This window comes from Pectinophora gossypiella, chromosome 22 (genome assembly GCF_024362695.1).
Source record: "Pectinophora gossypiella chromosome 22, ilPecGoss1.1, whole genome shotgun sequence".
Taxonomy (NCBI): Eukaryota; Metazoa; Arthropoda; class Insecta; order Lepidoptera; family Gelechiidae; genus Pectinophora; species Pectinophora gossypiella.
Window position 1 is genome coordinate 2,753,639 of NC_065425.1, and position 14,593 is coordinate 2,768,231.

General features: G+C 37.8%; 1 protein-coding gene across 1 annotated transcript; it reads left to right on the forward strand.

The window, feature by feature from the left end:
* The first annotated feature begins 10,063 nt into the window (after positions 1-10,063).
* LOC126376940 (uncharacterized) lies at positions 10,064-14,175 on the forward strand. Its single transcript, XM_050024489.1, has 2 exons — positions 10,064-10,640; positions 13,865-14,175. The coding sequence occupies exons 1-2, from the start codon at positions 10,064-10,066 to the stop codon at positions 14,173-14,175; spliced, it is 888 nt and encodes a 295-aa protein (XP_049880446.1).
* The last annotated feature ends 418 nt before the right edge of the window (positions 14,176-14,593 follow it).

The following is a 14,593-nucleotide window of genomic DNA, read 5'->3' on the forward strand; positions in this document are numbered from 1 at the left end:
GACGATGTGAAGTACTTTTTATTAAAAGGTCTTATTTATTATAGAAATAAGTGTTATACTAATTTATTTCATAATTTAGTATTATGTGCCGGAATACTCATTATTTCTATTAATTATTGAAAAAATAATATCCATAAGAGCGAAAAGTTACTCAGATTTTTATTTTAGTTTTTATTTTATTTATTTTTTCGTTTATTGTTTGTTTTTCTTTGAAGAGTAGCTTTTATAATCTTGTGGCATAGTAGTTTTTCAGTACATGATTTCAATGCTCAGAACATTGCATTTTTTTAAGTCTTACTTTATAATTATCGCTCTCTAGATTTATAATTATTTACTTTGTAAAGAAATGATTGAATAAAGACTTGATATAAAATATTTATGTTTTATTTTAAGAATTTTAAGACTAGGTGAATTACCAACCTCATCAACCCTGGTCTGGCCTGTACGATACGATAACGTACCTACATCAGTAAGTAGTAACCGAGATCAACGACTTAACGTTCCTTCCGAAGCACGGATCATCTTACTTTTAGACAATCAGGTGATCAGCCTGTAATGTCCTTACCAAACTAGGGATCACAAAGTGATTTTTGTGATATGTCCCCACCCCCAAGTAAAGTTTTCTTTGCATAATAATGAATGAAACACTTCAATGCACTGTAGGAACGTAAAGTAAATAAGTACGAATACAAATAACATAAGAAAATAATAACAATGGGTATAATTCCAGTACACAACATAACATAACATAAACAGCCTATATACGTCCCACTGCTGGGCACAGCCCTCAATCAACCGGAGGGGGAATGGAGCATACTCCACCACGCTGCTTCAATGCGGGTTGGTGGAGGCGTTTTCAATTCCAGTATACACCATCTATTTTTAATTAAACCTGTCATTTTGTTATCCGCCGAAAAGGAAAGGGATGGACAATCGACAGGCATAAAAATGGAACACACGTAAATTTTAGACAGAAATTTAAAAATCCTCCCAAAATTTTAATTGGTCTATAACCCGACGGAATTAAGTTACAGCACACGTCAAACGGGTTGCTAACCAGCGCGATGGCTATTTTATTTGCCCGGATTAATCATTATTTCACTCAATCATTTAAAAATTTACAGTTGTCAATCATCCGTCCCTTTCGTTTTCGGCGGATAAGAAAATGACAGGTATAACATAAAATAAAATTAGGAAGTGTTTGCGGGAATCGGGGCCAATGTCTAACAAAACTATTGTTAGGATAATGCAAATTGTAACGGCTTGAGTTATACCCGAACCTTCTAACAGAATGTCTTTGCGATATGTAATGTTGAAAATCGTCATCATCAACAGCCGTATGACGGCCACTGCTGGGCATAGGCCTCCCCCAAGGATCTTCACAACGATCGGTCCTGCGCTGCCCGCATCCAACGGCTTCCCGCGACCTTCACCAGATCGTCGGTCCACCTTGTAGCGGGCCTACCCACTGAGCGTCGTCCGAAAATAATATAAAAGACACGAAAGTTAAGCACCTAAGTTTTTATCGTAATAGGAATTTGCTATGTTGTATTTGAAACGACTATCGTGATAATATTACTTAGTACGTAAGTACTTTAAACAAACACTATTTTTAACAAAATATCTAATTCACTATAAAATACATTTTGTACCGGGTGAGAGCCCTCAGCGCTCCCCATTTGTCCGGCCAAGTTGTTAATTCCATTTGCGGCAAATCTACAATAAGTCACGTCAAAAAAGCCCCGAAAGGAGAATTATAATGTTTAACCGCTACTTATGTATTATTAAACAAAAAGTCTAATTCAGTACAATCAGTGATTATAATATGTATATCAATATATTTTTTTACCACCAATCTGCACTGGGCCCGCGTGGTGGTTTAAGGCCCGATACCCCTATCCATCCATAGGGTAGGCCCGTGCTCCAGCAGTGGGCACGGTAATGGGCTGGTGATGATGATATTTTTTTTACATAATCGCTTTAATGAGCTGCGCTGTACGACTCAGAACTCTCAAAAAACAAAAGCCAGTGTTGTCACGAACATTAGAAGTGTGTAATATGGTATATAAGTTTATAGGGATTATATTTTATTTTTGACGCTATCGTGGACTCAAATAAACACAACCAGCGCGAAGCCAGGGCAGTTTGCTGGTGGCTATATGGGTAGGTACAGTCATGAGCAATATAATGTACCCACTTTAGGACTCTGTCGCACTAACATATTTGACATTTAGTGAGACTTACAGTTCAATTTGTCAAAAAAGTTAATGTGACATGGTACCAAAGTGTATACATATTAATGCTCGTGACCGTACCTATATCTAATGATCTACTTTCAGGTTCTTTCAAACAAACAATATTGGTAACAGCGCCATCTATGCGAACTCCCCAGAACTTGTACAAGCTATAATCATGTTAGAACCTTGCTTAGATACGAACCACAAAGCGTTTGTTTCAGTACTCTGTTCCTATACAAGCATAAGTACATCAACGGCCTCTGTGGTGCAGTAGTTGAGCGTTTGGCCTATGATCCAGAGGCCCCGAGTTCGAATCCCTGTGGGGATATATCACAAAAATCCACAAAAATCATATATCATACAACATTATTTTGCAAGCAAATGACAGTGTTCCGTCTTTAATTAATGCTTCTATTTTACTACAACTATTACTATATTTTTTTTATTTATTTTGGCTCAATAATAACCCTGACACCAGGGTTGATGAGGTTGGTAATTCACCTCTCAATCCACACGATAGAAGAGAAGTTTACTATTTTACTATTTCTAGTGAAGTAGAGTAGTTAACGGGGACAAATAAAGTACTTATACTGATAATAAAACAATAATAATAAAGATTTATTGCACGAAAGGTAGTCGTATTTATATTTATACAATACGGTAATGTACCTTATTAAATAGTGACCTAAGACGGGGTGATGTAAACTTAGCTCAGCCGCTGGTGGGGAGCGGAGAGTTGCCGTTCTATACGTAGTTAGCATTATTTATTCTACGCCTATATCCAACTCTGTTGGCTTAGGAATGCAGGGGAATTGTATAGTATTTATTATATTTAATATTTTTCTTAATAGTTACTATGGTTCACCAACTAGCTTCTCAAACTGGAAAAGCCAGTTCAAACCCCGGTACCGAAATTGCACCAATGAGTTGATTTTTTTACAAAAAAGCGTCCCGCTGTGCGCTGTGTGTGTGCTTCCCGGTACCGCCTACTGCCTCTATGTGAACAACAGTACAACTTTGCGTGATACTTATTTGACACATTATCATCATCAGCCCATATAAACGTCCCCACTGCTCGGGCACGGGCCTTCCCTATGGATGGATAGGGAGATCGGGCCTTAACCCATCACGCGGGCTCAGTGCGGATTGGTGGTTATTAACGACTGCTAATGCAGCCGGGACCAACGGCTTAACGTGCCTTCCGAAGCACGGAGGAGCTCGAGATGAAAACTTTTTTTTTGTGGTCACCCATCCTATGACCGGCCTTTGCGAAAGTTGCTTAACTTCAACAATCGCAGACCGAGCACGTTTACTGCTACGCCACCGAGCTCCTCAATAGTGGCAACAACAGTACAACTTTGCGTGATGCTTATTTGACACGTGACAAACTTAATAGGTTTTATCATGTGAAGAAATGTTTAGCATTCGTGTTCGTAGAATTGCGTGACACATTGTATACTGAGACGCAATAAAAGTGTAATAAATAGTTATAATAAAATTTCAATAAATGTAATAGCTGTATTATTATACTTAACCACTGAATCGAAGAAAGAGGTTGGACGAAGAACATCCTCCTATGCTTTTTGTAATTTATTTATTTATTTTATTTAAGAAAAACCAACAGTTATAAAATACAGAAAGTAGACAAAAATCATAACAGTTGAAAACTAATTACAGGTTTCCACTGATAAAATAAAAGTAATTGTTTTGTGAAAAATTTTAAGTGATATTATTGTCTTGTCTTTGTCTGTGGCGTCCTTTTATAATAAACAATTTCTATTCTATTCTATTCTTGAAATATATAATTATTAATACTGTGTTTTTTTTGTAATTATATTTAATTATAAATACTTTTGCGATGGAAAATTCTACTTGATATTAAATCAGAATAATGAGCTGAATTATCCCCCTTAGTATTCCCCCCCGCACCCGTACGTACAGGTTGCCATGCGGGTCCTGTCGGAAAATTAATGATATTTTTAGTGTTTATTTAAATTATACTCAGATTCAGACTTTTGCGACGGAAAATCTCACTTGATATCAACTCATAATTATGGTCTGAATCACCCTTCAAAATTTTCGTTACCTACGATATCACTAACACACTGTAAACAAAGTTAAACTCTTTTTCGAGTCCTTTTTAATTAGCCACCAGCAATCCGCAGTGGAGTATGCTCCATACCCCCTCCGGTTGATTGAAGGGAGGCCTGTGCCCAGCAGTGGGACGTATATAGGCTATTTATGTTTATGTGTGTTTTATTTAGAAAGTTTATCTTAAATATGTACTTAGTTAAAAAGTTCTTATAATTTTTAAAGTGTGATACTTAGTTTGCAGAATTGATTATACCAAAATTCCTTGCGACTAATTGCAAGCGAGTTCGATTATCGTGAGGACGTGTTTCCGCGCCTGCGCCGTTGCTCGCGTGCGCTACCACCGCGCGCAGCTTCCGTACATTATAAATTGCCGCCTTTTCCGTTTTCGCTTCCTCACGATATTTATTTACGCAAATGAACTGTGGAGGGTTATGTAAGGACATTATTAAGGATGCAGCCAAAGCTGGATGTTACCAATGCAACCCCAGCTAATTTAGACAGCATATATATCACCTGGTGGGCACAGGTTCCCTCAATCAGCGCTTATCGTTATCGACCCACTAGGGTCGATTAATTCTTTCAAATATTTTTCCTCTCAGACGACGCCCTGAGCCGAGGTTCGCGCCCAACTGGACAACCTTAGGCCTTTTTTCTTAAATGTTGTACCGGGTGAGAGCCTTCACGTTTAAGTCACTTCTTCGCATTTAAGTCACGTCAAAAAAATAGCTGGGCACAGGTCTCCCCTCAATCAATCGGAGGAAATATGAAACAAGCTCCACCGCGTCGCTTTCCTGCGAGATGGCGGAGGTGTTCTAGTAAACGGGACCAACAACTATACGTGCCTTCCGAAGCACGGAATCATCTTACTTTTCCGGAAAATCAGGTGATTGAAGCCTTTAATATCCTAGCCTAAGAAAGGACAGTCTAACAACGTAATTTTGACAGTTTCTATCGAGAATCAAACTCGGAGCACAATGCTCAGAATAAAGGTACATACTTACTTTTTTTTAATAACAGCATACTTACACTTAAACTCATTCACCATTTAAGTATCATTGACCAAGTAAATGTCAAGACGAATCTTCATTATAAACAACCTGTATACGTCCCACTGTTTGGCGTATGTCTCAATCAACAGGAGGTGATATAGAGAATACTCCACCACGCTGCTCCACTGCGGTTGCGGTTGGTGGAGCTGTTTCACGGCTAACTGCCTCCGCCGGGACCAACTGCCTCCACAGCACAGAATCATCTTACTTTTTCGGACACTCAAGTAAATCTACAATAAGTCACGTCAAAATCAAAAGCCAACGACCTGAAAAATCATACGAAAAACAAATCAATGTGAAATGTTCTTTACGTCTTAAATTACCCTGTGTTTACATTAACCTGCCTGCGATTATAATACCCAAGTGTTAATTCATATGCTTACCAGTCAGTACACTCCATTTAACAAGGATTCGGTCAAGAGTAACACTACGGTTCAACTCACAACGTTAGCGAACTCGATACAAGTCTTCTTGTATGTCGGTGGAGTAATCGCCATTACTCCATAGATAGGGCGTGTAGAACGGTGGTTGCCCCAATCGCCTTCCGTTCCGCAGTACATCGACCAATTTCTCAATCGGTGAAGTTCTAGCCAGAGCCCTACCAGAATCCATTTCCTCGGCCTACAACCAGTACTGATACCGCTGCAACCTGGCATCAAGGGTGTGCTTTTGAAGTAGCGGCGCCTACTCGCTACGTAACAACATCGTCATAGAACCTAAGTAGCATTTTATAGGTTAGCCCGTCCCAGTGAGCTACCACCCACTGCGTTCTGCTAATCCTGTCGCTGTTTGGTCGGGGACTGCTTATCTTTATATTCGCAGCTAACCATCATATCTGATGGCCGTTCCACTATCCGCCACTTGTGGACCCCGTAGATGGCCTAAAGCTCAGCCTACTACAACACAAGTAAATGTCTCGCTCGATACAAGTAAATGTAAAATAACATAACACATGAGTGTTCAATTGGCGAATACGGGATGGAATAAAGAATTTGGAAGGGCCAAGTGAGCGTAAAACGCGAGCCATACAAGTATGAGCTAATCCACTCATCCGTACTTGCACTCCAAGCTTTACAACCTGCACGCACTTGTTGCCAAGTTTTGGGCCGATACTATTTAGTTTGCCATCGACACGATAAGAAGAAGAGCTTTAAGTCGCACGGAGCTCCGCGAAGTGGAATTTTCCGCCGCGATATTTTTTTTTTTGTTTTTTTTTTATTTATTTTTTTAATTCTATACCTTTGCGATAGAAAATTCCATTTGATATTAACTCAGAATAATAAGCTGAATCATCCCCTTCAATATTCGTTACGACGTCACTTATACCCCGTACAAGTACTTACAAGTAGCCATACAAGTGCATATGGGTGTTAGTGACAGCGTAACAAACACTCAGGGGGAGGATTCAGACCATGATTCTGAGTTGATATCAAGTGGAATTTCTTGTCGGAAAATTTATGAAAATTTTGGTGCTTCTTTTTCAGTTGCATACTTTAGCAACAGAACCTCAAAGTTTTCGTTACGATGTCCACTAACATCCTGTATAAGCTGTCGATGTTGGATCTACTAAAATCGCTGGAAGTATCATTTGCGTCTGCCTACCCTTATATCGATTACGTATATGTGTGTGTGTATATTATACTGATATACATAGATAAGATAACAATCTTGTCACACTTCTATGCCACAGTTAATGTTGACTTTTACTGTCATAATTAACTATTTAGATTATAATTTACACCGGCTTAACTGTTTAAAAGGCGTAAAATCTATCAACGTCGTTATCAACTATTCATACCTACACACATGCATGATTCACGCCCGTAATCCCTAACGGATTGAGCAGAGATACAAGACAACTTATGGAGCCGTGGTAAACCGCTTGCATCTCACTTTGAGGTCGCAGGTTCGAGTTCAGCACAGGCCTAAACCAACGATTTTGAATTTGTTATCGAATTCGTGTTTGGATCATAAATGATTATCACGAGCTCAGCGATAAAGAAAAATATTGTAGGAAACCCACATCCCCAAGAAATGCATTTTCCAAGGTATGTGACTTAACCTGTATTGGGCTAGTTTTCCTTTCGCAGGTTGGAAGGTCAGACAGGCAGTGGCTTCTTTAAAAAACTGGCCCTGTCAAATCTTCACGTTAGGTAAGCGGACCCTGTGAAAAATGGGATAATGCTAGGGGGATGATGATGACCTTGGTGGCGCAACCATGGTTTCCAATAGAAAGAAAGAAAGAAACATTTATTATTTAGGACACCACAAACACGGATTACATATATATACATTATAAATAATGACATCACATCAGAAGTCAACGCACACACGAAATATTTTCTATAACCCCAATAAGTTATTATTCTTCTTCTTTCGTGTGGGTTGTGAGGGTGGATTACCAACCGCATCAACCCTGGTGTCAGGATTACTATCGAGCCGCCAAAGGCCCCTGACATGACTCATGTAACGACTACTTACTCACATAAGTAAGTAGTAACCGGGACCAACGTCTTAACGTGCCTTCCGAAGCACGGATCATCTCACTTTCAGACAATCTGGTGATCAGCCAGTAATGTCCTTAACTAACTTGGGATCACAAAGTAATTTTTGTGATATTTCCCCACTGGGATTCGAACCTGGGACCTCCGGATCGTGAGCCTAGCGCTCAACCACTGAACCACAAAGGTCGTTATTTTAGTATTTTTAAACGGTTTTATTAATCAATAATTTATATATTTTAATATCCGTGATAGCTCTGTTCGAAAAAACGCGTGAATCATCATAGTGTCACGGGTTTGAATCCCGGCTCGGATTCTAAACCACTGAATTTGACTTTGAATTTGAATTTTTGATTCGATCATAGATAATCGATATTACATGGTTTCCAGGATTTATTTATTTATTATTATTTATTTATTTATTTGTACACAATAAAACAGACACAAGAAACATACAAAGAAAACAGATAGTACAGGCAAGCTTATCTCTAAACAAAGAGATTTGAGGATTTGTGCCCGGTTAATGGCAACAGGCCCCCTACTAAATGGGACTTAAACAACCTACCCCTTCGGGGAAACAAGCGTGAAGGTATGTTATAGTTTAAACATATATAATTTTTAAAGATTTATGATACAAATGTAACTGCGTACAAAAGGTGATCAGCCAACCAAACTGGGGATCACAAACTGATTTTCGTATATGATATGAAGTCAAGAGCAAACCCATCTTAATTTAAAAAAAAAAAATATGTCGCCACCGGGATTCGAAACCGAAACCTCCGGATCATAAGCCTAACGTTCAACCACTGGACCACGGAGGCAGTTATGAACTAATTAGCTGGTAACCTGTCACCACAATATTATGGTCATGATATCCATCTTAGGGTTTCAATATCTTAATCGACACTTCTACAAGTCTTCTACTGTGACTAGTCACTCTACGTAGCCCAGTAGGCATTATGGGCGTGAATCGTGTCTATCAATCATCATCATCATCACCAGCCCATTAACGTCCCCACTGCTGGGGCACGGGCCTTCCCTATGGATGGATAGGGAGATCGGGCCTTAAACCACCACGCGGGCCCAGTGCGGATTGGTGGTTATTAACGACCGCTAATGCAGCCGGGACCAACGGCTTCACGTGCCTTCCGAAGCACCAAAAGAGCTCGAGATGAAAACTTTTTTTGTGGTCACCCATCCTATGACCGGCCTTTGCGAAAGTTGCTTAACTTCAACAATCGCAGACCGAGCGCGTTAACCGTTGCGCCACCGAGCTCCTCAATCAATAATACTTTATTGCACAACGGCATATACGTACAAAGGACATAAAACATACGAATAAAACATAAGCACAATAGACGGCCTTATTGCTAAACAGCAATTTCTGCCAGGCAACCTTAGAGTGAAAGAAGTTTATGCATTGGAGCATGGACTGGTGCAATAACATATAATGATACCAACATAACTAAATACCTAATAATAATAAAATAATAAATAATATATCTACATTCTTTATTCTTCGTGTATTTCTGTAAGTTGCAATGCTACTAATGTGAATCAAACCTACCTTCATTGATCACAGACAGACACCGAAACACATCACCATTTCATCATCATTTGTTGACAGATCTCCGAAATCCATCTCATTCATTTAGAAAATTAGCTTATAAACCGAAACACATGAAAGGAAAAGCACTTAAATTAAAACTGACAATTTGTCATGACAATTTAAAAATTACGACAAATTCACTTGTCTATCAAGAACAATTTGGTGCATGTCGACGACTACATACGTTTCGGAGACACGAAAATGGTAAATAATGAGAAAATGATAAGTATACGACAAATTACCCTTAGGAGAAATTGTTAGGGCGCATTAACGGAAGAAGCGGCGCGTGCACAATACGACACGAGCCTTTTTTATTTCGGTTACTTTTATTATTTCGCTCATATCGGAATCGCAATGCCCGAAGAAGGTTCCGTGAACCATCCGACCGTGAATAGTCCAGAACGCAAGTTTATACTTACACATGTATAAATATAACGTCTTCCAACGATAGTGATTCAGTTTTACGCGATCACTTGCAACAAAATGGTGGTGCGAACGGGCGCAGTGTACTAGACGGAAAGTGAATGACAGTTGTGCAATCAGTGAAATAACATATTAATTGTAACAAACAAGATGAAGATCCAAATGAGGTTGCGGTGTCAGGTCGTGTTGGTGTTAAGTTTCATTGGACTGTCGTCGGCCGAAGATGATTACGAGAACAAATTAACAAAATTATGGTCCCTGTCAAGTGCGTCGACGAGCGACGGATCAGCTGTTGTGAATGTGACCAGTGCTTCGATCCTGATCCAGCCAACAAGCTACAGCAACGAACCGATCCCAGCGAGGACATCGAGGGAATCAAAACTCCCGTATTCGTACAAAAAGTACGCGTTTCGGCCAAGAGCGATACCATTAAGAAGCGAACCTCAGGAAGAAAAAACTGTCTATTATTCACAGGACAATGTGAACAAGTACAAATCTGAAGTGCTTTTCCCTGGTAATTATTTCCCAATTGCCAAAGAGAAAAGCAATGAGAATCTCACCAGGGATTCTTATAACCCTTTGGAGGGAGGTCCGTTCCACCCCAAGTCCATACCACTGATGAGAGGGCAGATGTTTGAGAAGAGGTCACTGGACGACGATGAGGAACCAATAATCGAAAAACCTGAAGGGTTCTCGGAGGCCGTTGCATCGAGGAGGTCTATTTCGGGTAAGTAAATAATAAATATTAGATTTGATTTGTTAGTGTTATATCAAAATGATTGTTGAGAAACAAGACACAATAGATTATATATCAGATTAGATAGGCTATATAGATATAGCTACCGATATTCCAACGATTAATTTACTTTTATTATGCTATATGTCACATAATAGGTTAACATGAAAGTAACACACATTGTAACTGAGCAATGTAGCTATAAAAATGCTAATAAATGATATAAAGGAACACAAAATACTACTAATTTAGGTTTATTACTTCCATACTCTAACCACACTTCATTATAAGGATCATTCAAGTCGATAAAATTATAATTTTAAGGTTATTAATGTACGTCTAGAAATCACTTCGCCCCATTAGCCTTTCGAAATCTATCAAGAGAGTTCAATATCTCCTGTAAATAACAATCTGGGGCCTCATAAGTTGCTCCAACCAAGCATGCAGTTCCAGAAAAGAAAGTTGTTCTCAAATTTTGAAAACGTCGTTATAATAATCATAGATTTTCCACCGTTGCCCGCCCCCCTGTCTCCACTCGCTTCGGACCCCTAAATTTCATCAATACCATCAATCATTTCCGCTTGCAGTCTGTAAATGAAAATATCTATTATAACAGTATTGCGCGGTTGAGTTGGTACCACGAACAGTACATCTGCCTGGTCCGTATTTGGCCGTGAGTACCGTGGTAGAAGCTGTAGTATGTTTAAACAAATCTTTCAAAAGATTGTAGGTACCTAACGTCTCTATTTCAACGTTTATATAAAACGTCACACCTTAAAAAACAAATAAAAATGATATAAAAACGCAAAAAATAAAGGTTACTGAAAGCTCACATATTTTCAATAACATTTACGCTGATTTACGCCGCTTTGAAAAGTACATACTTAGATCGATGCACATAAAAGTTCCTCTCATCAGCTATCAACAATAGCATGCAAAAATTGTTACAATTTAGGTATACTCAGGTCATTCTCATTTAGGGTCATTAAGGAAGAGTTTCATCACTTGCTAGCTTTCCGTCTGTTAGCTTATCTGCCGTATACTTAGTTCTCAAAAAAGTTTAGAGCTCCTTATAGAAAGAAAACTTATAAAAACCTCGCTTTGGACTTCTCTTGTGTAGGTTATGAGATCAATCAACCTCATTAAGCCTAGTGTCAAGATGGCTCATGTAACGACTACATACTTACTCTGAAGCACGAATCATATTATTTGGGACAATTGGGTGATCAGCCTGCAATGTGCTAACCAGTTCAGTCCAGTGGTTTTTGTGATTATGTCCCATCAGTGAATGTTCATAAAGCATCTAAATACGTCCCTGTCAAGAACCGATCGAACTTGGTCGTCACGCCACAGTGCAACAGACTTTTCACTGATTGCACTATTAGCGAACTGTATTATTTTTAATTGCAAAGTGCGTGCGAGTCACTAGTCAACATGTCTTCCTCATACATACCTTCATGCTCGAGTAACACGCAGAAATAAAGTCGGGTTGTAAAGTACATCTTTATTAGTTTTGACACTACTGGTTTCGTTTTTAATTTGTTCATTAGCTGTTGCTTTGGACTCATTGACATATTTAGCTTTTTCACTAATAATGAAAGCGAATTTTTAATTACAATAATTCTTATCATTATTGTTATTATTTACATCTGTTATACAATCATTATCTATTCCACTGGGTGGAAGGTCAGACAGACAATCGCTTTTGTAGAAAACTGGACCTGTCAATTCTTCGGGTTAGTTAAGCGGACCTATAAGAAACGAGATAACGCTAAAGATATGATTATAGAATCTTTTCCTACTTATTATTTATGTTTATGCATTATGTACTTCATTATTCTCATAATATCCTTAAATGTAGTAAAATTTAAATGACTTTTCATTGAGTTCATCTTTAAACAACCATTTTATTTTAAATAATTTTCTTGTATTACTCCTCGCTATGTTTTGCATATCTTTATCGTCATATTTATCTGCAAATATAAGATTTCATTTTTTTAATTACTCTTACTAGCATCACTTTTTTTATTTAAACTACAAGCTCTTTATACATCGTAACGTTATACATAGAACAATCTATGTTCTTTAATAATAATTCCTCTTTTAAATTGTTGTTTAGATTTATTGTCTTCTCAAATGTGTTCACATCTTTAAACGGTATAGCAGTTCTTGCTAATGCAACTTTGTAAAGATAATTTCTGATATGAGATAATGTATATTTGCACCCAACTTTCAGCCAACGCATTGCGTGTAAGCAGTATGACAGAGATAACGCAACTTGTTTTTTAAATTACTACATTCAATTATGTGATCATCTCGGGTAAAACGATCACACGTGCCACGCAGTCATTCTATTAAATTGTTAGTATTTCACTTTTTAATTGAGACTCGTGATTTTTAGATAACTGAGTAAGAAAAGTTGGTAATTGGTCGTATTGTCTATTCTTGTCGTAATCATGGGCATTAATTAGATAACCTGTGTTAAGTAATGCCAGAATTTTCATAGTTTTCTAAATAACTCAACCTGAGTACTTGATTTAGGAATAACGAATTCAAATTATTATAGTCTTTCCACCTTTGATGCTTTCTCTCTCTCTCCTTGGCATTTACGTTATTATTCCCATCTAATGGTGGGGTCTGCCTTCCTCCCATTTGTCTTCCACTTCACCCTATCAGACGTGTTCTCTGTCTGTCGTGTCATCGTGTGGACGTGTACTATAAATATGAACACCACCTTTTTATACTTTGTTCTACAAATAAAATCTTTATTACATTTTGTGTTCCGTTTCAAATTGAAACGTAGTGACAATAAACTATAGACTTCAGTTTATATAATACTACAATACATCTCAACAATATACCTACTAACTTGTGATGATGTCATTTTTTACCCTTTCTTGTTATTAATAATAATAATAGTAAATCACTTTATTGCACACACATTAACAAAACATACTGCCACTGCTACTGTGTGTAATTAATTTTATTTTATTTTAATAGGGCCATATTTACAAAGTAATTAATCTTAAAAGTAATTAAATGCTATTTAACAAGCTACCACAAATGTCAAATTTATAGCATAGTGAAAGATTATCAGCATCATCGTAAAGGGGTATTTGCATATGATTATAAATCAAATTAACTAATCAAGAAATCTATAAAATATTTTTTTGAAAAAGACTACTTACATTTCACATGACATTTTCTCTTTCCAGATATCTTAGGCGTCGATGAGGACGAGGATTATCAGACCGAAGTTGAAGAAGAAGAAGACGACGATGAAGAAGCTGTGAAGGGACACAAAGGACCCCACGGCATTAAAAACAAGAGGAAAGGATTAAAGAAGGGGAAGAAACAACTAACCAAGTACATGCTACCACTTCTACTGGCCTACAAATTGAAGTATTTTGCACTGGTCCCGTTACTGATTGGAGGTCTTGTGCTGCTGGTTGGTGCGACGGGCCTGGCAGGGTTCTTCTTTGCACTGTTCGCAGCAGTAATGGGACTACAGAAGGGAGGATATTAAAAGTATTAAATAAAGTCGATAAACTCGCAGTTGCCATCCGAACTAAGTTAGCGAAGATCTTTCGTTTGCTCAAGTAAATTTCTAGCCAATGCTTCACCACCGAACTCTTCAAGGGCAGAATTACGTTCTACTTGTTCAACACCATCATTTTGATCAATTTTCATACTTATGTTATCATAAGTTAGACTTGTGATTGAATAAGTGATCCTGACAAACTTAATTTTATAATTTACTCGCGCTGTTGTAAATATTTTCTTGTATAATTAATTTATGTTAGTTATGTTGTATTAAATAGTTTAATTGTAATTGTAAGTTATTTATTGAATAATTTATTTTACAATTTAATTAATAGATCGAATGAACGACTATGATAATAGAAATATGTAGTTACCATTGAATAACGTACACAGGACATGTA

What these genes read in the sequence shown, in the direction of transcription:
- LOC126376940 (XM_050024489.1), top strand. Translation starts at nt 10,064, where the DNA reads ATGAAGATCCAAATGAGGTTGCGGTGTCAGGTCGTGTTGGTGTTAAGT. An exon ending in ATCGAGGAGGTCTATTTCGG is followed by an intron (nt 10,641 to 13,864) that starts GTAAGTAAATAA and finishes TTCTCTTTCCAG; the next exon opens with ATATCTTAGGCGTCGATGAG.